At 44.5% G+C, this 22,404-nt stretch overlaps 2 protein-coding genes across 9 annotated transcripts in view; one reads left to right on the top strand and one right to left on the bottom strand.

Moving 5' to 3' along the window:
* The first annotated feature begins 698 nt into the window (after nt 1-698).
* Nucleotides 699-5,406, top strand: LOC101156470 (transmembrane emp24 domain-containing protein 1). Of its 2 annotated transcripts, XR_002290949.2 has the most exons (6): nt 699-1,022; nt 2,710-2,807; nt 2,893-3,082; nt 4,497-4,664; nt 4,741-5,149; nt 5,189-5,406. XR_002290949.2 is itself a non-coding variant. In XM_004066321.4 (5 exons), the coding sequence occupies exons 1-5, from the start codon at nt 825-827 to the stop codon at nt 4,789-4,791; spliced, it is 705 nt and encodes a 234-aa protein (XP_004066369.1). In that variant the 5' UTR covers nt 699-824; the 3' UTR covers nt 4,792-5,406. The 2 variants fall into 2 exon arrangements, 1 of the variants encoding a protein (XP_004066369.1); XM_004066321.4 differs by having other exon boundaries at nt 4,741-5,406.
* A 940-nt stretch (nt 5,407-6,346) lies between these two features.
* LOC101155909 (dynamin-2) overlaps nt 6,347-22,404 on the bottom strand; it is a 30,981-nt gene continuing 14,923 nt past the window's right edge. For 2 of the 7 annotated variants that reach the window (XM_011480898.3, XM_020706374.1), the window contains exons 9-20: nt 21,348-21,415; nt 21,056-21,194; nt 17,696-17,782; nt 16,511-16,581; nt 15,382-15,436; nt 13,501-13,611; nt 13,238-13,347; nt 13,018-13,129; nt 10,233-10,400; nt 9,182-9,408; nt 8,389-8,634; nt 6,347-6,893 (exon numbers count right to left, since the gene is read on the bottom strand). In XM_011480898.3, the coding sequence (XP_011479200.1) occupies nt 6,827-6,893; nt 8,389-8,634; nt 9,182-9,408; nt 10,233-10,400; nt 13,018-13,129; nt 13,238-13,347; nt 13,501-13,611; nt 15,382-15,436; nt 16,511-16,581; nt 17,696-17,782; nt 21,056-21,194; nt 21,348-21,415 (1,461 nt within the window). In that variant the 3' untranslated portion in view covers nt 6,347-6,826. Of the gene's footprint in view, nt 6,897-8,388; nt 8,635-9,181; nt 9,409-10,232; nt 10,401-13,017; nt 13,130-13,237; nt 13,348-13,500; nt 13,612-15,381; nt 15,437-16,510; nt 16,582-17,695; nt 17,783-18,983; nt 19,123-21,055; nt 21,195-21,347; nt 21,416-22,404 lie in introns of all 7 variants that reach the window. The other 5 variants (XM_020706375.2, XM_020706371.1, XM_004066318.4 and 2 more) reach the window with 3 other exon arrangements.

The following is a 22,404-nucleotide window of genomic DNA, read 5'->3' as shown; positions in this document are numbered from 1 at the left end:
TTAGAGTTGACACATCTTTGTGTTATGATTCTATATGTTTTCAATAAAGATTATTAAAAATAAAAAAAAGTCCTGCACTCTTTTAGTCTTTATGGATGGAGAGGGAAATTCCTAAAATTGTTCTTTCCAATTTGAGGAGACGTTCATGCAGATCTTTTGCACTGGAAAAAATTTGGGACCAATTAACAAATCTGATAAAAACTAAAATTTATACACATTTTACTTTAACATGGAAAAACATCTCATTTGGTTTCATTAATTATGATAATACACTTTCATTTCAATTGTATTTAAAAAATCTCCTGTTTCTACTACCAAATAATATATTTACAAAACTAAATTTACCAATAAAGGTCCCAATTTTTTTGATTCATCAGCCCAAATTAGATTTGGCTTACACTCCATTTCCCCCATTACAAACAAAAAGGCTATTAAAACTTTTCATTTTGCTCTGCTTTATCGTTTAATATAAGTTTATTTTTGTGTAAGTATCCCCCCCTGGCGTTTACTTTGAACAATTGATGTACAGTTTAATGTTCCTTGTTTTTTATGGAAGCGATCACATAAAATAAATCAATAAAAAAGAGGGAGTTCCTCCGTAGAGTCAGAACTTCTGCCCTGCAGTGATTGGAGGACCGACGCTGCTCTTCCTGCTCTGATTGGTCCAAAGCTCGGACCATGGGGCCTCGGTCTATCCAATCACAAGATGCCAAAGCTGTGGTGCGGAAGAGCGCTGTTAGGGTCGATGGCTGAAGGTAGATAAGTGTTTATGCGGACACACCGAGGAGCCCCTGACAGCAGGGAGCGCTGGACGTTTCTCCACCATGGACGTCGTCCCGACAACAGCTCGGAACCGTTGGAAACGTTTCTGCTTCGCCGCGGTCTTCATGTTGAGCGCGAGCGCCGTTGACTGTTTCGGACGGAACCAGGACAACGAGCTGACGTTCCTGCTCCCCGCCGGAAGTTCGGAATGTTTTTACCAGTCAGCCGTCCAGAATGGAACGATGGAGGTCGAATATCAGGTAACTGCTGTCCAGACACGAAAGACGACCGCCACACTGTTCTCCGAAACCTTCCCGCGGCTTTTTTACGAGTTACAAACAATAAACGTTGAGCACGAGACACAACTTTAGTAAAGCTAACCACCAGTTACAGCTCACAGACAGACTCTGTTCACTTTTCAAGGAAAACCCTGAAATCAAATAACATTTAATCGTTTTTCATCATATTTATGAGCGCAACCGTGAACAAACACGAAATTGTGAGTGAATAATTATGAAGCAGAACAGACAGAGCAGAAACAGAGGTTTGATAGAGAGAGTTAGTGCTTCACCATAAGAATGTAAAGACACATGATGATCAGAGGCATGTGGCTTTAAAACGGAATAAAATGTTGTCTAAATCCAAATGTACATTAGAATTTTTTTAAAGAGTCTAAACGGAACAGAATCGGCTCCCATGGGGGTTCCGGAAAGAGAAAGGCGGGGCCTCAGAGACCACGTCGTCTCACTTCCGGGTGGGAAGATTAAGAATAATAAGAATAATAATGGATTGGATTTATCTGTGCTTTTCCAGACGGTCAACGCGTTTACAATGACAACAACATGAGAATAAAGTCGAACATTTATGAGGAAATAGAGGCGACAAAAAAGTTGTTCAACTTCAAAAAGTCATAATTATACAAGGAAAAGGTCATGTTTTTTTTTTCAAAATAAAAGCTTTTAAAATGTTTCAGCAGAGAAGATCCAATCGGACCGGTTTCATTTGTACTGCAGAGAAATGGGATGGACGTCACGCTGCTCAAGATCCTATTTTTGTAAAAAGCAGGACTTGTTTCCTCCATTTTAACCCAAAATGTGTGATTTTTATCTCATAAAATTAGAACTTTTTCTTAGATTTTACAACTTTATCCTGATGGATTTATTTTCCTTTGACGACGGCCCCTAATACTTTGGGAAAGGATTTATCTTTGGTTATGTCCTTCATTTTGATAGAAAATTGTTACATATATACTTTAAAACAACATCTTTGGGGGTTTATTTGAGAACTGTGGCCCTTTTTTCTTAATTTAGTGCCAATTGCACCAGTGGGTTGATGCCCCTTAAGGAAACATGCAAACTTGGAGAAATGCTGCATTGATGTGGTGCTGGAAGGATCAGAAAAATGACTTTCTGCGCCTCAACAAAGGTCAATTTATCTGTAGAACCTGAATTCCAGGGACAAATAAAACCCTAATGAGGATTCTCTGTGATTTATTCCAGCCAGGCGGGCCAGATTAAATAGTTTAACCGACCACATTTGGCCCCCGGGCCGTAGTTGGCCCCACCCCTGCCGTAGACCCTCCCTGCAGAATCCAGAGCCTAGAAATTTCCCAGGAGTCTCTGGGAAAAGCCAGTCGTTGGTTAATATAGACCACGATGCATTGCTTTTTTTGTGAAAAAATGTGTTTAAATTATATTTTTTATTTTTAACTTTAACGTTTTCATCATGAGAACACAGTGGAATTATAGTCGTGGTAAGAATGTTCGCATTTATTACATTTTCACTTTGTGAAATCGATGACGTCATATTTACCGTCATTTTTGTCGAATTGCTTTTAAAATCCAGGACGTTAGATGGTCCTGCACCACGTGGTTTTTCAGCAGTGAGGGGGCGGAGAGGGAAAGGGGCGTGGCCTCTGTGCTTACTTGTCTCTTCCGGTCCTTCCAGGTGATTGCCGGCGCTGGGATGGACGTGGACTTCACCATCGTTTCCCCTGAAGGCGTTCGGCTGATCGTCGAGTCTCGGCGTTCTGACGGCGTTCACGTGTTCGTTGCTTGAAGCCCGGCTCACGTTCGACCCGACGGACTCTACAAGTCTAGTTGTTTATTGAGTTTGTTCCTGTTGTTTCAGGGTGGAGCCTACAGAGGGCGGGGACTATCAGATCTGCTTTGATAACAGCTTCAGCCGCTTCTCTGAGAAGATGGTGTTTTTTGAAATCCTCACGGAGGCGCCGGGCGGAGACGCCGGCGGAGACGAGGAGTGGCCGATGCTGGACGAGCCTGACGGGAGCCTGCTGGAGTACAAGCTGGAAGACATCCGAGTAGGAGACTCCGTTTGACTTTAGGAATCAGAAGCTGGAAGGACTGTTCTAATGTTTCTTCATAAATGAACGAATGCAGGCGTGCAGAAAAGGGGGAGGAGTCTAAATCCCAGACCCCGTGGCTGATGGTGAGCTGGAATCCACTGCTTGTGTCCGGCGCAGCGGCCAAGCGAACCCTGGGCTAAAAGTACATAGAGGCACTGACAGGTGGAGCGGAGGGATGTATAGATCTATGTAGAACTGAGGCACCCTGACCATGAACGCACCAGCTGGAAGCTGTACGACGATATTTGAAACTCCACGAACAAAACCAAAACTCGGGGCGGGGATTGCCAAAGGAAGTTTTCAAATTATTATGGGATGGCCACAGGAACTACAATTAAGAAAAAAAAAAAAAAAAAGACCTTTAGCTACAAGTTGAAACTCCTAAGGATTTTGATCTATCGCCTCCAAACTTCACAGGCTTCAATAGCTGCGGATCTATGTGCAAAATATCTCTGATTGGATCAAAGATGGGATTAGAATTGAACTGTGTTTATGGATCCAGAAAAACTTGATCTGATTATAACAAACGTTTACAAACTCCACACTTTATGTCAGAATAAATCATTGTGACACGTGCAGAACTCTCTAAAATACCAGAAACGTCTGTAGAAGAAGAAACATTGAGTTCTGTTGTAAACAAACAAGCTGCAGCATAGAGATGATTTTATTATTGTTATGATTATTAATGAGTGCTTGTTCACGTTTTCTTGGCTGCACAGAGCCAGAAGAAGGGTTAGCTTAGGCTAACACGTGCTAACAACAGCATTTAGCCGTGGATGCAGTTCAAATCCATGCGGTCGATGCTGCAATCTGCATCTCTGCTGCATGTAAACATGTGGGAACAACATCAGCCTTTATTCAGAAATAACATGAATTCACAGGATTGTTTCCACGGTTTCTCAGGACTCTGCAGCGTTTCTCCATTCAATAGCCGCCTCCGTTAGCTCACATCCGTCCCAGAGCCGCTCCTCTGCTACGAGACCCGGTTCTATCGGGAGACCCGGTTCTCCTGAGTCCAGCAGCTCGCTCACGCAGAGCGGCCGGACGGACGGCGGTCTGAAGCTCCTCCAGAGCCACACCGTAACAAATTTAGCCATTTATGACCCTTTGAGTTTCATTTTCCTTCATCAATATAGCATCAACCCTGCATTTCTGGTAATACAGCTCTTTCTAGTTCAAAGATCTCTTTGAGAACAGATCAGAAGACTTTAAAGTTTGTCGGTTTTGAACGGCGTTTGTGCGGCGAGCTCGTAAAAGTGGCGTTTATCTGTTCCTCGCACATTTTGGAGTGTTTTACATGTGAAGGTGAACTCCAGATCATTTGTCGTGCTGCAGCAGCTCTAACCGTCTGACCGTCCCGTGTCTCCAGGACTCCATGGACGCCGTGTACAGACGCCTGGACCGCAGCCGGCAGATGCAGACCGTGCTGCGGGCCTTTGAGGCGCGGGACCGAAACCTCCTGGAGGATAACCTTTGGCGGGTGTCGTTCTGGTCCTGTGCCAGCGTTCTGGTGATGCTGTGCGTGGCTCTCACCCAGGTAGGACCACAGCGCCGCCGTGCTCCTTCCTGTCGTCTCAAACGGCGTCTGATTTCCCTTTCCCGTCTCCTTCCAGGTTTACACGGTGAGGAAACTGTTTGACGATAAGAGGAGAGTCTGCACATAAAGTCAGACTCTGTGGGGCTTTAGGGATGTTTCAGGTAGAAGAACCTTTTCTGCTCCAACAAGTGCCGCTAACGTTTTCCGTGGACCCATACGGACGTTCCAAATCGGGATTCTGTTCTTCAGAGCTTCTGGACTTTTAAAAGGTTGATCTTAATGTTTCGCTGCTCGTCCGAGGAGTTTCTCCAGAACCGAAACGTCACACAGACGACCCTGGAACCGAAGAGCAGAACGGCTGAGGATCCTCAGACAGACATGAGATGTTCTGGAGTCTGGGATGAGGGTCTACGGAGCTAAAGGCTGAGCGCTCACATATGTGCTGTGTGGTTTAGGGGTCCAAACGGCTAAAGCCGTCACATTATGCAGACTTGTTGGTCAGCCCGTCTGCACACACGGTCCAGGCTGACCAACAGGACGAGGTTCCGTCTGTCAACGGATGCTGCTTTTGGGAAATCGTGATGACTTGGTATGGATGTGGACGTCTGCTTAAACTTCCTGTTTTTCTTAACACATTACTGATTCCACACATTTGAAACCATTTTTGCAAATGTTTGGATGTTTTCTGTTCTTCTACGTGGATGCCAGTGGTTTTTACCGAATAAATATAGTCGTTCATTTCTTTGGACGTCTTTTCTTGTTCTCATGTGAGAATCCGTATGCATGGCGGCTTTCATCCGTGTCCTGACCCGACCAGAGATGTAGCAGCACGTTTTTCCTGTGGGTTCATGTGAGCATCTCCAGTTATCTCCTTTTCAAAGCCTGCCAAACTCCACCGACTCAGGAGGCAATGGGGGACGACTCCACTCATTCAACTCTTATTTTCCACCAAGAACGGATGAGAGCTTGATAACCGTAACCTTTGGTCTATCCTAGGCACTTTACCATTGGGAGGTGGGTCATCTGGACCCCATAGGATAGCACAAGGGCTAGTGTTAGCGCAATTTCACATGTCCTGGCGATCAGACAAGAACGTGATGACAGATCTGATGCATTCGACTTCATTTGTGGTGTTCAGGAAGGATTTCCAGCTATTCTGAGGAATAAAATTACCAGAACCGGCACCGCCTGGATTCGGATGTGATCCCAGACTTGGGGGGAGACAACCGCCGCCACCGAGGGCCTGGTCCCTCCCACCAGGGATGGGGTTGGGGATCCCTGACTCCCCCTTCCTCGTGGGACGGGTTTTTGATGCACGTGAGGACCCCCCCCCTGTCTGCTGACAGCGAAGTCCATCACTGACCGTCTACCACCAACCGGAAGCCGCTACAACCAGGTGGAGCAGCTCGCCATGCAGCGGCGGCGTGTTCATGGCTGTTAGAATGATGAACTTGGAACGACTAAATCAGCTTTTAGACCCACAGAAGGTCGACAAAAATGAAACGTTGACAAGGTTCTCATCTCAGACTGATTTTGGTTTTGGCTCCAATAAGTAACTGAACAGTCGTTTTTGTGTAAAAGCACACAATGTCACCACAACACAATCACCTCCCATCCTGAAAATCTAGATTTTGAACTGTTGATATCTAATTTGACAAGAGACACAAAAACAGAACAACCCCTCAGGAAGCGGCACACATCAGGTTCTTTATTCCTTAACAATAGAAGCCTCTGTGTGTATTTATGCATGAACATTTTTATTAAAGAGGAATATTTAGAGGAAATGTGCTGATGTTTACGTTCTTGTCAGATGTTTTTCTATTCTTATTTACCCTTATGAGAAAAAGTAGAACCATGTATACTAGAACAGGAAACAAATCAACTAAATTCAACGGTTTGAATCTGTTTTTCTGAGATTTATTTTCAGCAAATGCAGATAAGTGATGAAACACGCTGGTATAAAACTCATGAAAAGTGTTTGATCCTCAGTAAAGTCTGTGATTCATGTTTATAGAAACATGACTTGAAATGACAGATTCTCAACGCTGTCCTTAAATGTCCATGGAGTGACAGAAGAACCGAACCACGACGCTTGGGAACGCCGGAAACCGGTCCGACCGGACGCAGGGTGCTGACGGCTGACCAGAGGAAACGGGGGGTTCCTAGTCCAGCAGGGAGGGCTCTGACGGCCGGACCACCGTGGGCCTGTTGGGTGCAGCTGGTGGTCTCCTGCTGTAAGAGGAGGCAACAGGAGGGGGGGGGGGGGGGGTCATATGGGAGGAGAAAACCCATCAGGAAGGCGAGAACGCCAACGGCAGTCAGAACGTTTAGCATCAGAGGGTCGATCACGTCTGACGGCGCTGACAGGTTCCCTGTTGAGGTTCTGATCGGCCCAACAACCAAACCCAATCACATCTCTATGTCTGTTCTCTATCATAGCAATTGTATGGAAGACTTCTGTCTCTAATATGAATGATGACTTTTGCTGCGTATCGACGTACGGGTCGGATTCATGTGGCCTGGCCGTTCAGACGTCACATTTGAAAAGATCAGATCTGTGGTTCAGATCTGAAAAGATCAGATCCGGGTCGCATAGGCAAAAAAATCGGAATTGGGTCGTTTAGGCCTGCAGTGTTAACGTAGCCTAAGACCCTCCATGGACACGGATGACCCAAATACAGGGTCAAACCCCCCCCCGTACGTGTTCATGTGACTGATGCTGCATTCACGCAGAATGCGATTTGTGCGGCAGGGCCGTTCAGGGTCCTGCACCGTGGTTGGTGCGTCAGGTGCGGCGGTCTGGCAGCGGCGAACTTTGAGCGGCGTGGAATGATCAGAGTTCAACCAATGAGGTTTCAGTCAACGGTCAAGTCAACCAATCAGGGACTGTGTTCGGTTCCTGGATCAGCGGTGGAGTACAATCCAACATGGACAGTCGATCCGGCAGTTCTTGTCATGAACTTCCATCCATCCATTTTCTTAACCCGCCGTATCCTTTTCGGGGTCGCGGGGTTGCCAGAGCCCAACCCGGCTAAGGCGCGGTGCAGCCCGGACAGGTCGCGGGCTTCACGCTGCGGCGTGTGGAGGCAGCCTGCTCCAGCCTCCTGGACTTTAGGATATTTTTCTAATTTTAATTTAAACAAACTAACAAACAAGTCCCCTGAATTTACTCTTACTTGTATTTATTTTTTTACTCCTGACACTTTCGTGACACAGCAACTCACCAAACTAGGTCACAGAGAAACGGAAGTACCGCTGAAAATCACCGAATGATGTCATAGACTCAGACATGGAGGCGGGGTCACCGGCATTTATGTAGAACTCCTCAAAATGAATAAACCGGATCTCTAAACATCATCCATGTCTTATGAGCTGTTTACCGGCAATGCTTCCACGAAGCCATGAGGATTCATCTTTAGACAGTAGCTCCTCCCACACGCCGCTGGAGCGTCAAGCTTATGGACAAATTGTTGGACGGGCGATCAGCGAATTTGACGTGCAAATCGCATTCAGTCCATCTGATTGGTCAAATGCATTAATTGATTTATGTGATTCGTTGAATACTTTAAGCTGCAATAAGATTCTTCTGGCAGATTTAATGTTGCTATTTATTGCAGTTTTTCGCCGTCTTTAGCGATATGCGCATTGTACAGCTTAATATCGCAGTAACAATAAATTTGCGATGTATTTTGCAGGCCTAGCCTAAACGACGTCAACGTTTTACCTGGGGATTCCTGGCGGCAGAGATGGGGGCACCCGCGCTGGCCTTGACGGTACAAGAGGGGCTGCAGCAGAGTTGGCCTCCCCCACGTGGGCTTGGAGGGGACCAGGGCGGGAGGGTAAAGGCGGCACTCCGAAGGCCGGCGAAGGGTTGAGAGATGGGGGAGGGGCTGAGCTGGGTCCCCGTACTGCTGGAGGTCGGTTAGGGGGGAGTGTCATTGAGTTGGCATGGCGGGTAGATGGGGGAGGGCTGTCATTAAAAACAGAGTAAAACACAACTTTAAATTTAGTCAAAGTATTATTCTGTAAATGATCATGTAGGAAAAAATGAAAGTTATATTCTATTAACATTTTTGTGTGTTAAAAAAATAATTTGATACAAATTGATAACACAGTGAATTAAGGAGTGTATTGGCAAGAGTCTGGCGATACGATACGTATCGTATCGTGATACGTATGGCGATAAGATACATATCATGATACCTGTCATGATACGTATCGTATTTTTATGTAAAAATTAGTATGAATTAGTATAAATTAGAAAAAAACTTTTTTGAATATTAATACACCTTTCAAATGGAAAAGGTCAAATACTTTTTATTTACTCTATCAGATATATGATTTGTTTGGTGGAGAAAGCGTAAGCAGAACGTTTATATGGATACATACTCATGGCCCCGTGTGCTTATAACAGGAAGTAAACACGTTTCCCCACTTCCTCCTTTACTTGTTCTTGCATAAAGTTTTTTTTCTGGCAGATTTACTTCTGTAAAATGTAGACTTGCAATATTTGTCACCTTGGTTCTTTGGTGATCCAGGTGTCATCGACCGGCGGAGGCACAGGCGTGGACACGGTGGTGGTGCTGATGTCTCCGATGATGAGGAGGGCCTCTTTCAGAGCGTGGTACATCCTCAGCATCTCGTCTCGCCTCTGGGCCTGCTCGGCCGACTCCTCCATCAGGCTGCCCTGGTCCCCAGCCGAGTACAGGTAGGCCAGCAGCTCGGAGTGGATGAAGTCCTTCGTCTGAATGTTGGAGAGGAGAAGACGAACAGCGGATGTTATGACAACGACAGAGTACGCTCAACAATCTATCCAACAAATTTATCTCATTCTTAAATCTCACTTCAGGAAAAATGTCCGACCAGCTCTGACTTTACCAGCCTCACTGCAAAAACACCAAATATCACCAAATATTTGGTATAGTTTCTAGTTTATTTACCTTTTAACACTTTATATAAGACAAAACTACCTTAATGGTAACTTTTCAGACTTATTTTTAGCCAATAAATCCTGAATATCTTGTTGAGTTATCTTATAAACATCTTATTTTAAATCATTTCTCTAATGAAACTAGTTTTTGACTCATAATTTACAGACACTTTATTCTAAAAGGTGTCATTCTGGTCTTATATTAAGCAACTAATCTAGAAATTAGGAGGGTTGGACTGTTTAAAATAAGATATTTTTGGGGGGAAAAGTACAAGAAAGTATGTAAATATACTTACTTTAAAGATATAAAACTTTCTTTTACCAATACACTCTTATTTTAAAACATAATAATTCCATCAATCAGAGCAAAAAACCAAACAAATATTAGTGTTTGTCGCTAATTTCAAGATTCTTAGAAGAGAAAAACAACTTATTTGAACAAATCTTACAAATTCTACTCTTTCCAGTTGCAGAGTTTTTCACTTCTAACAAAGGAAGAAGATCTTATTTTCCATCATTTTCAACGTGTTATGAGACGGATATTTATTCTAGTGCTCTAAACCAAAAGCTAATAACCAACTAGAACATCTGCATGGAGCTGAGGCATGGAAGCTGCAAACAGCAGAAAACCGTCCTACGTTGTTGATCATCAGGTGCATAATTGTCTTGGGCATGAGGTCTCTGATGGACTTGTTGACGATGCTGATGTAAGAGTCCACCAGGTTCCGGATGGTCTCCACCTGCCGTTCCAGCTGTGGGTCCATGGACACCATGTCGCTCTGGGTCAGAGAATCCTCATTTTCTGCCTGGAGAGGAGCAAAGACAGGAAGTGGGTAGGAGGCGACAGGAAGTGGGTAGGAGGCGACAGGAAGTGGGTAAGAAGCGACAGGAAGTGGGTAGGAAGCGACGGATCCCTGAAGGTGCCAGTAAATATGTCCGCTCCAAGAATGAGGAAGGAGATTTCTGTGATGAATCTCTTTTAGTGCTTCAGGCTGAGAAACTATTTCATGCTTTAGTCACGTGCACGCGATCGGCGCTTGACTCGTATGGGTGCATCGGGTTTATGGGTCGTCCGGGTCCGTGGGGGGTCAGAGAGACGAGCGGCTGCATCTTAACGGGAGGCTTGAGGCTCATACAGCCACCTTTAGGGACGTCATGGAAACGGAACGTACCATTGTTGTGCGTGTGTTTAGTGTATCGTGTGAGGATAGTGTAAGTTATACACACGTATGACGTACGGGTGATGCTGGCGTCCTCACGGCACACTCTAGTCATTAGCGAGGTGTGAGTTCTGGCTCCTTTCTGACCGCACAAACGCTACACGCACGTAAAGTGCAAGTGAGCGTATGACGTCCACACAACCACTCCGATTGGCTCGTTTCTCACAGTCATGGTGCAGTGAGGAGCGTGCACGTGTCACGTGAACAGCACTAACGGGCTCCTTGATTTGTTTATAGGGTTTTGGGGGGGTTAAGAAAAAGGGAAAATCCGTGCCATGCGTCAGCGTCTCACCTATTTCCTCATAACGTGTTGTACATGTGTGTGTACAACACGTGTACAACACGGCCTGTCGGCACCGGATGAACGTAGAAAAACACAAACAGAACGCCCAACAACCGTGAGGTTCTGTGCCAGTCGCCTGCGTGAGCCGTGCAGGTCTGACCGTTTTGTACCGCTGACAACTGTGTCCATCCCTTTGTGCAGTTTGGACTAAGGCATACATTCCAATTCCAATTGTAAGTTGGCGTACAGACGCCATCTCGGTCCTGCAGTACGTTTGGAGCGCCGGTCTTAAAGCAGTGCGTTGCAGCAGGATTTGGACAACAATCCTAATTTGACACATCGCATCAACCAATCAGGGACTAAGCTTTAACGTGTTGATGATGTCATCAGTGGGTGGAGTCCCAAACCAACATGTAGGAGAATCTGATTGTTCTCCTTCTGAACTTTACAATATTGTTCTTGTTTTTAAAAGAGATGATAACAAAAAGTTTCTCTCATTTTCATTTTTTCCCTCCTCAGACGGATGCGGGACAGCAGGTCGTCAAACTGGGTCACAGAGAGACAGAAGTCCCGCTGAAAGCGCCGTCATTTGAAGACGGTGAAGCTCGCCGTACCGGGAGAGTCTCTGAATGATGTCATGAACCCAGAGGTGGAGACGCTTTGGTAGAGCTCTTCAACATAAACAATCTCAGCGTCATCCGTGTCTCCCGTGCATTGACTGTTTATGAGATACAGCAGGGGGGGCCAAACCCAAACTCACAGGGGGCCAGAATGAAGCAGTGAGGTAAAGCCACGGGCCAAACTCAGATTTTATTCAAAAACTAACAGCAACTGATAGTTATGTTTAACTGATATGTAATGTTTAACCTTTTCATATAGTGTCTAGTTATGTTACATTCTTATGTTAGCTCCGCCCACGAGACAAACAGGTCTTTCTTTGCATTGGTGAACAGATCATCTGCCTCCCGCCTGTCCTCAAAGCTCCTGTTGTCCATCTTTCCCTTTGTGGAGCTGAAATGAATTTGTCCGGTGTGACTGGAGGATGGCTGTCAGTGACTGTCTACAGAAAAAAGGAGCGCTTGCTGGTTTCGACTGCGCGCCAACGTACTAGCAAAGCATTGTGGGATTTGTAGTATGAGCGGTACAGTATATACCACGGGCCGATTATAATCACGCAGCGGGTTAAAATTTGGCCCGCTTTGACACATGTGAGATACACGGTAAACGCTTCCATGTAGCGATGAGGCTGAAAAATTTAGACAGTAGCTCCTCCCACACGCGGTGAAAGCCTCATGATTATGGGTCACGTTTTTGGTTCAGCACTGAATTTGACACGCTTCAAAAACTTTAACCTTGCAGTGACAAGACCTGCCACTATGACATAGCTGTACTTACATTTATTTTATTACACGGTCTGGGTGAATACTTGATTCTGATTGGCTGCTGGGTGTACATTAAAAAGTGATAACCGCACGCCCCAAAAAGAAGTTCCGGTCACAGAGCTTAAATGTTCTGTATCACTGCGCCGGCTTCTTTACAACAAACTTTATCTTCATCATCTGGACCGAAAAAAGCGGTAAGAGGAGAACTTTCTCTCTGAACTGATGCTTTATGTAACACATCGTGATCATCAGCATAGATATATCGCTGCAGCGGTGGTGCGGCGCCTTGTCACGTTACCATGACAACGCGCCACACCACGTAACAAATAGTCCGCTTTTCGTGAAAAAAGTGATCCAATTACTTTTTACGATTACTTTTTAACGCATGCCGTGGAAGCTTACATAACTGTTGGTCGCTGTCACAGAAGCAACATTCATGAATACACAAAATGATTGATGAAAACCAACATTTGTTAATGGATCGACAACAGCTGGCGAGGATTTACTGCGTGTAGCGTGTTCTAGAGTCCACCATCACCTGGCCTTTATCTGGGTAAACACCAGCTCTGAGGAAGGAGGCCTTCCAGCTGTCCACTTCCTCCTGGGTATCGCAGGCCAGCTCAATCTGACGCAGGTCTTTGTACACATTCCTGTGAGGAGCACACACACACACACACACACACACACACACATACACAACAGTTCAGCTGAAATCCAAACAATTAAAGACAAACATGGCCATATCAAGGCATGTCTACCTCTGTTCGGTGTTGAAGATAGCAAACACGTGTTTGCTGGACATGAAGCCTTTTTCCACGTCTCTCAGCTTCAGGTTATCCAGAGGCAGCATGTACTTTTTCTCCTTTTCCTGACACACAATGTCATCAAAAAGATTCATCTTAATCGTGTACATTTGTGCCATTTCCTACTGACGAATTCCATCTAGAAATAATGATCAATGTATTTGATTCTAAATGTCAAACCAAACTGGCTGCATGTTTTTACGGGTCAGCTGACTTGCCTCTTCATCTTTGTACCAGGACAGAGACTCTGCCGTCAGAACAAACCAGTAGTCTTTGGAGCCGCCCTTCATGATGCTGATGTTGATGGTGAGCCAGCCTCTGCGGATCACCTGCACAGCAACGCAAGACGAGCGTTACTCCAAACGGAGACGGCTAGCTAAAACTTTAACCCTCCAGTAAAAGTTTAGACTAAGTTTGGACTTAGGTGTTGTGTTTAAACCATTGACTAGGGATGGGAGTAGAAGCCCCATGAAGCTTTCACTGGGTTCATGGAATTGTACCGGAAAAATGAAGCAACCCTTTGGGGCATGTCTGTGAAGACTCTCATTCATCCAGGTTGATTCCATCGCAGTAGTAGCTTTAAAAGTTGTCATCTGGACTCAAAACGTTTCACCTCTTATCCAAAAGGCTTTGTCAACTCTGAAACAGCTGGTAACTCCTCGCTTAAACCCTCCTCTCTCCCTGGCTAAAATTCGAGTGAAAGAGGCCGTCTTTGTCACGAAGGATAAACCTTCTCTCAATAAGAATGGTGGTCTCAGCTTTATTCTTCCGTCCATCCAGCAGAGTTCTGAAACCCAAACAAACCCAACCAGTGATGACCAGGTTGGGGAAGGTAGCCACTGTCCCCAACCCTAGCTGAGGACAAAGGCCTACCAATGACCTGAAACCATGTAGTATACGTGAACAATCTATACAGTCAGGTCTGACTCCTCCCCCTTTAGCGCATTTAAACCAGCTCTTTTACCAGCTCTTTCAGAATTGACTAAGCTTCTTGGCTGAAACGTTTTCAACAGTAAAAACCAAGTCCAGATGACAACTTTTAACCCTACTACTACAACCATTTGGGGCTCTGAAAGCACACAGAACAGCGCCATCTGGTGGCGGACTGAACGTATATCATCGGCTTTACCTAAGCTCCTTGTAACACTTCAATGTGGAAATGATCATTTTAAAAAAAGTTAAAGCAACACAATGTGTACCCATTTCTGTGAGAAGTGCTTTCCTGACACTGTAGAACATACATGACATAAAGAAAATAAACGCAAGGCAAAAATTGTTAATTGCTGGTCTGGATTCCCATGACCTATGACCTTTGGATGGAAACGCCACTAACTCAGTCATCTGTCATGTGACTATAGTTCCTAACCACTATAGATCCACCCCCAGAAGGTTTTTTACCAGGAGCCATGGTAAAGAGCAAAGAAGTGACGCTGATTCCAATATAAAGGAAACAACAAACTGTTTGGGATTCATTTGTATTTATAGAGATAACTGTTCCAACACGAGTGACATCTGAACCCTGGTTCTACCAAACGAAGCATTTGGCGCTTTTTACGTCATCGACCACGTGATCTGTGCTCGTTGAGACACGCCCGCACCGCTCTGCCTCACGAGAGCGTCCATCCCTACCATTGACTGTATCAGAGAACTGGAATGAGCAAGAGTGACGTCATCCATAAATAAGTGGTTTACTTTTGGCTCCAAACCAAATGAAGTCAATTCAGTCGCCATTTTTTTGGAGATACAGATGCTGCCATGTTGGAGCCGGACATTGTCAGTGAGCAGTGGCTGCAGGTTTAGTAGGAGGAGCCCAAAAACAGACATAGAAACTTGAACACAGAGGCCTGAAAAGCACGTTTACGTGCGTCTACTTTCTTTTCATCGGAAGTGGCTGCTTGAATGTGCGTTGCCGAGGGCGACGCTTTAAACATCACCAGCGATTTTCTTCAAAGATTAAGCAGCAACCGTTCATTAACGCCGGTTTGAGCCTTTCACCAACCAAAATTGAATCCTGTGAATATGCAGCATTCATAACACAAACCTGAAAGGGGAGAGGTGAGGGGCATGCTGGGAAAAGTCTGCAACACGAGGTCTCTTACCTGATTGGGAATGACTCTCTTTTTGGTGGCGTTAGCCGCTGTCCTTTGCTGAGCACTGCCAAGGCAAACAACAGACCACCATGAACGACAACATCCAGTCTGTTGAGAAGCAAACAGACATCTACAGACCGAGAAACGTTCAAGAGGTTTTCTTACAGCCAAACCAAGACATGAAGACGTTCAAGACTGGACCTTACCATCAATCCATGAATGTAAGGCTAAGGATCAAAGTAAAGATGACATTTTCTCGCAGATACTTGGGTAGTAAAATGTACCTGTAGTTGTTGAACCACGGATATAATGACTGCCTACTTTATCAGACTATCAAAACCAGAACGGTTTTTTCACCAAAGACTTGGATGTTTCTATTTTCAGACACGTCCGTCTGTATCTGGAAATAGACTTACAGTACAACCTTTTCAAGATGGACGGGAAATACCATTAGTTTAAAGAATATTTTAGTTATGTGTTTCCTTATTAGTAATTTAAAAATCAAACGTCCAAATCCTCCAAGCCAGCGAGAATAGGAACTTCATAGATGTTCACTGATCAGCACTTTATGAGCTGTGTTAACCGTCTGCACTTGTTCGGTCCTTTTCCACCCAACGGTTTAGAGTTTAGAGTTAACCGAAGTACCATCTGATATGGATATGGTTTCATAGAATGATACATAACGTATAAACCTTTAAGTTATAAAGTAGTATTATTCATAATACTTGCCTTACTTTACAGCTCAATGCATTGAAAAACACACATTTGTTCTGCATTATTTGGATTTAGATATTGTGTTACAGGGTTGGTGCTCCAGATAATTAAATAACTAAAAGGAAAATGCTAAAATAACACAGCTTGGGGAGTACAGGGAAGTACTTTAATTACTTTAAAGAAAACTCCTTCCCTCTTCTCTGAAAAAAAGGTGAAATGTTTTGTATCCACGATGAACCAAAAGCCTTTGATCCCTTTTCAGGTAGGAATAAAAAAGGTCCTTCCAGTTAACAAAGAATCTGTTCTTGTGGCGTAAAACACGCACTTCTATTGGAACTAGAAGACCATGATGCATCACACAAGTTGGGACGCAAACTGGAGGAGACGTCTGCAATCGCAACAAAACAAGGAGAAGCTGCTTTACTTGGCAAATCCAATGAAATCCTCATGATTCGTGTTGATGTAGGAGAGCTCAATGTCGATCAAGAGCAGCACCTGCAGGACAAACACGCGTTAGCTTCTGTGCACGAGGGAATCAAAACCACGCATTATTCAGAGATCCTTCACGCACGCAGTCCTCTCTTCACAGCTCCACTTCATTCCTAGATCAGTAGACGACCAAACAATTACTTTTTCTCAGCATTTAGCCACATATAACACAAAATGTCTTTGTGGAAGTTAAATCATTAAATGACTGTATTTTACACATGAGTTAGTATTCCCTATAATCATTTATTGGTACAATTCATTTTATCTCACTAACTTTTGAGTTTTGTTAAACAGGTTTAATGTTACCATTGCATATAAGACTGTAACTATGAAACAAATAAGTTTAAGTGAGCCGTTTTTTTAGATTGTTTTACCTTTTAAGGAATGCTACTGTGGTTTATTGGATGAATGCTCTAAAGTATTCAACCACATTGTTTTTCTGTTTCTCTCTCTTTATTCTAGTATCTTCCACCATTTTTTGCCGCTTAACTAGAGCTGTGATGGTGTGGGATTTTTGATCACCGCGGTGATGAACCAGCAGGGGGCGCAGTGTTGCGATTAACCGAAGCCCCCCCCCCGCCAAACACAAAGTCCCCCGGCGGCCGCGTCGCAAATTAATACAATTACAACGTAGTATTATTTATTAACAAATAACAGTAACAACTAACTACTACCTATCTAACTAATGAACTAACTATTTAGGTGTTGTAGAATGTTGGAGGAAGGAGTACAGCAAAGTGTGGTGATGAGGTCATCACCGCGGTGATGCGGTTATCGTCACACCCATACACTTAACTCCTACAGTGTTTCATCTATGTTATCCATTCAACTATTCAAATGTTCAGCTCTTTCATCTTTTTCCAGCTGTGACTTTTGCTCCTTCAAATCCTTGAACTTTTCCAGATATTCCAGGATTTCTGCCTCCATTGAAATAAATGGAGAAATACAACGCTAACGAGCCTCGGAGGCACGTTAACACTGGGAGTGGGGTCATCTAGACCCCACAAGACAGGTATCGGCTTGTTCAGTGCACTATCTTTCGGGGTCCAGATGACCCCACTCCCAATGCTAACGTGCCTTGGAGGCACACGGGTTAACGTTGGACCACACCTGAACTCACCTGGTCTTTGGTCTTGCTGTCTCTCTCTCTGATGTAAGTGGTGACGATGCGCTCCGTCTCCTCCCTCAGCCGAGGATACGATCCCAGCTGAAAACGCACACAACACAAACGCACACACTGCAAATACACGCGTGTGGGACGTTGTCAAAAGTGGAGACATGACTCTCGTTTCAAATTTGCTGTACAGCAACATATTTTCTATTAGCTTGAGATATCTTCATCAACGGATAGTGTTGTGAGAATTATTCATAGTCTAAGTGAGCCGTGCCAGACTGGGTTATCTCAAGCTGATAGAGTTTCAGTCTGAGGACTCGGTCAAATGGAGGTAAGAGAAGAAATACGTGAAAAAGAGATGAAGACTTTGGTGGTTTTCTGATGGTATTCACTGAATGAGGCGGCACAAGAACAAAGCCGTGCCAATTCTCAAAAGCAAAAAGTTAGTGTGGGATTTAGTCTGAGTTAAAACTAAGCATGGTCAAACCCTGATCTCAGTGCTGATGGGTTAGAAAGTTTAAGGGTTCAACGTCAGAATGGTCAGGAGCTCCTAGGGTGCATTCACACCAGGGTCTGAGTTGGGTCCAGACAACGCATTTCTTTTAAGATTTATGTTCTAAAAACAAGTTATTCTGTCACTGAATTACTATCCCACAGGTCATTGTTACATCAACTGTGTGAATCTGACCAGGATTAGACGCACCAGTGAGTTTAGTTTATTTTTTTTTAACTTCAGTTGTTTTTTTATTCCAATGACCCTTTAGGGGCTCCGTACATTCGTGTTGATGCTAAATTAAGGAAATTTATGAGCCCAGGTGCTTTGATGCACATTTGCATCGATAGGCATCAAGGGGGGTCAGACTGGGGTCATAGGTTAGCCCCTAAAAGAATCGTGGCCCAGTAACAGAGAGGGGTCACAGAACATCCCATAGAAAGTCTTGTCTGTAGAAAGGGAGGGGTCATCAGGTGTAGGAGCCTTTTCATGCGTCATGGCTGCACCATATCATCGTAAAATGGGGTTCGGTCTGACTTTTGCAGCTTGAGCATCTGCACCACACTACCCAGAGACTCAATCTGCTTTAGAAGCTGTGAAATGTCTGGGAATTCTCTGCCCAACTCTGTCAAAGACTGTTTTGGTCTGAATGCTCCCTAAGATTCATGTAGAGAAAAGCATCAATATGGCCGACAGAAGGATGTTCGGGTGGTGATCGATGTTAGCATTAGATGCTGCCACGTGAAGATTTGGATTTGGTTTCTGTGGGTCATTTCCTGCTCGTCCTTTCCCGCTCAGTACCTTCTCAGCACACTTCATGATCAGGGCCACGAGCTCCGTGATGACCAGGTCTACGCATTTCAGACAGGGGTCCTTCAGCTTAATGATCTGCTTTTTCATTATGGCCTCAAATGCCAAGTCAGGGGTGAACAAGCCTGTCCTGTAGTGACGCATTATTGTAGACAAAAATGGAAGATTGACACAAAGCAGGAAAAGAGCAGCAAAGTTCGGAAGTAAAGGTCAACGCCGGAAACAACAGAGGCAAAGAACATAGAAAAGACGTAAAGAATACATGGAAAGTTTAGTTTTCACGAAGAAAGAAGCAGCAGATTCTACAGAGTTCTCTCCAGGCAAAAACATTTTCCAACCACAGGAAACCTCAGCTCCATGAATATAGTCCTTCATCTGTGAGCATCTTCATTCCCACTAAAGTGTTAGAACCACACAAACAGCATTTGTTCCACGGCAACACCAACATCACGGGGGGGTTTGAAGCACATTTAACATGAAACAAGATACAGAGAAACAACAACGAGGCAAAAGCAGGACGGAAAAAATTAAACGGAATCTCTGAAACTGTAATGACGGTCAAGCTCCAAGAAGTCCATTTTCACATTCAGCTTTTTTCTGCATAGCCGTCTGCACGGCTGTCTGCGCGGTCGTCTGCATTGCTGTCTGTGTGGCCATTTGCACAGCTGTCTGCAAAGCCGTCTACATGGTTGTCTGCACAGCAGTCTGCATGGCTGTCTGTGCGGCCGTCTGCACAGCAGTCTGCAAAGAAGTCTGCATAGCTATTTGCACGGCCATCTGTGCAGTAGACTGCATGGCTGTCTTCATAGCCGTCTGCACAGACGTCTTAACGGCTGTCTGCACAGCAGTCTGCGTGGCTGTCTGCACAGCTGTCTGCACGGCCATCTGTGCAGTAGACTGCATGGCTGTCTGCATAGCCGTCTGCACAGACATCTTAACGGCTGTCTACACAGCAGTCTGCACGGCTGTCTGCACAGCTGTCTGCACGGCCATCTGTGCAGTAGACTGCATGGCTGTCTGCATAGCCGTCTGCACAGACATCTTAACGGCTGTCTACACAGCAGTCTGCACGGCTGTCTGCATGGTCGTCTGCACAGACGTCTTAACGGCTGTCTGCAAAGCAGTATGCATGGCTGTCTGCAAAGCCATCTGCACGGCTGTCTGCACAGCTGTCTGCACAGCCGTCTGCCTCTATGAATGACCAGATATTTCATCCAACTTCAAAAGCTCATTTTCAAGCAAACCCAGTAAGAAAAACCTCATAAACATGTCAGCACACTGATGACCACCGTTCTGATGCGCCACACTGCAGCCGAGATATTTAAAAAAATAAATGTTTGGATTTATGACCAAAGCTGTTTTTACCAACAGTGACTTAAAGATGGTCACAGATAAATGTGTAAAAAACTAAGATAATTAATGTTAAAGCTTCAAAGGTAGATTATAAACCATAGTGGTGAATTCATCAGACTGGTTAAATGTTAGTGTTTAGAGAGATTTTAAGTATCTATCAGGGAAAAATTAACACTTTAGGGCAACATTTTATGAAACAGAATTAGGTCATAAACTTTTCCAAATGGGATCTAAATCACTTTTAACAACAAATGAACTTCAGGATTCATTTTCACTGAAAGCTGAGCCGAATTCTGTTCCATCAAAAAAGAAACTTCAGGGTCTAAAGAAATGAAAATTCCACTGGAGCTGGACTTCAGGAAGCCTCAACGGTGATACGACCAGCCGTGACCTCTGACCCGAGGGTGTAAAGCTCAGTCATGCAGGGCAAAATGAAAGCAGACTCCTTCTTTAAAACTTTGGCAAACATGCCACCCTCCCTGAAAGTTTTGGGGACGTCCAATCAGGAGGGCCCAACAGGCCGAGGCTACGCTGAAGAAACGAGGAACGCCAAAGTCTTCTTCACACAATCAAACATCAAACCATCCATTTCTCTCTTCATTCCTTTGCTGCGTGTTCTGGACTGTACCACACACACACACACGCACACGCGTGTTCTCTGTTCAGTCCAAAACCCTTGGTGGGCGTGTCAGACCTTCAGGTGGCGATACCTTATTGGTGCACTGCCTGACTGTGTTGATGAGCTCCTGGATGACCAGGTCGATGCATTTCAGACACGGCTCTTTCAGCTTAATGATCTGCTTTTTCACTATGGCTTCGAACGCCAAGTCGGGGGTGAACAGGCCTGTCCTGAAGGACACACGGACAAGACAGACACGCACACGTGAAGGCCGATGGGAAAACGCTGACACGAGCACACACTGAGGAAGAGGAGGAGCTCCAACAGACGCCTTCATCAGAGCTCAAACAGCAGGCAGAGGACAGGATTCTGGCTCCACTTGCCTGACTCCATGGATGTTCTTGATCGCATAACTGATTTCTTTCCGCAGCTCCTTTTCATCAAACTCCATCTGTAAGTATAACAGTAAAATTCAAGAATGTCACTCTACCTCTGATCCCATCCATTACAAAACTGTGCAAATTGGATTTGTGAAAATAAATGATCCTAATGGAAACACAACTCAGAAAAAACTAGAGTTTATCCTGGAGGAGGTGCTTTTTCAGGCGTCTCCAAATGGATGTTTTCCCAAAACTGAAATGTGAATGTATCTGCTGTCAATCAAAGTGTTGCTCACATCCGTGTTTCTGAAGGACTTATTGTTGGTTTGTGTTTATTCACAGAATTAGGATTTAATGGAAACTGTGTCGTTGTGAAGTTGTGTGTTTTTTTGACATTTCTATCATTTTGATCAGGTTTTGTACATAAGTGTGATGGAAACGCAGCTGCTACTGAATTTCTGTTTTTCCTCATGTCTTTGTTCATCTATTGTTCCCTCTTTAGTTAACAACGACCAAAAACACATTTACTAATCTGATGTTAAAATATCAACATTTTTGGCTCTTGTTGTACGTTTCAGGTTTTTACTTTTTAACGTGGAAGTCTTCTCCTTCTTATCGCCGTTCAACTTTTGCTGTTTTCTGGATTTATGTCAGTCACTTTTGCATATTTTTGTTTTTTTCCAGTGCACCATGTCCTGCATCCTGACTGGCTGTTGATCTTGTCAATCAATCTCCTCTGTGGCGCGTCTCCTGTTTGCCAGATCCACATACACTTTGGATCGTGATGTGATCTTTGTTTTTTTATTCTCTGATCCTGGGTTTATCTTTCTAAGAAGCTTCTAAGTTGGATTATTTAAATAACAGAGAAACGTGTGAAAATGTTCATGTCTGTCTGAGAAAACTGCAGACATTGTGCAGTGAGGAGTTTTACAGCCTTCAAACATGCAGAATTCCACTTATTCTTATTCTCAGATGATCATTAGAAGGTTACGCCTCCTCTGAATTCAACAAACTCCTGCTTTTAACCTCCTGTCAGGTCCCTGCTGGACAGTCTAGCCAG

Source organism: Oryzias latipes, chromosome 1, assembly GCF_002234675.1.
Source record: "Oryzias latipes chromosome 1, ASM223467v1".
NCBI lineage: Eukaryota > Metazoa > Chordata > Actinopteri > Beloniformes > Adrianichthyidae > Oryzias > Oryzias latipes.
The sequence above is the reverse complement of the archived record's forward strand: the minus strand, read 5'-3'. Positions and strand labels throughout refer to the sequence as shown.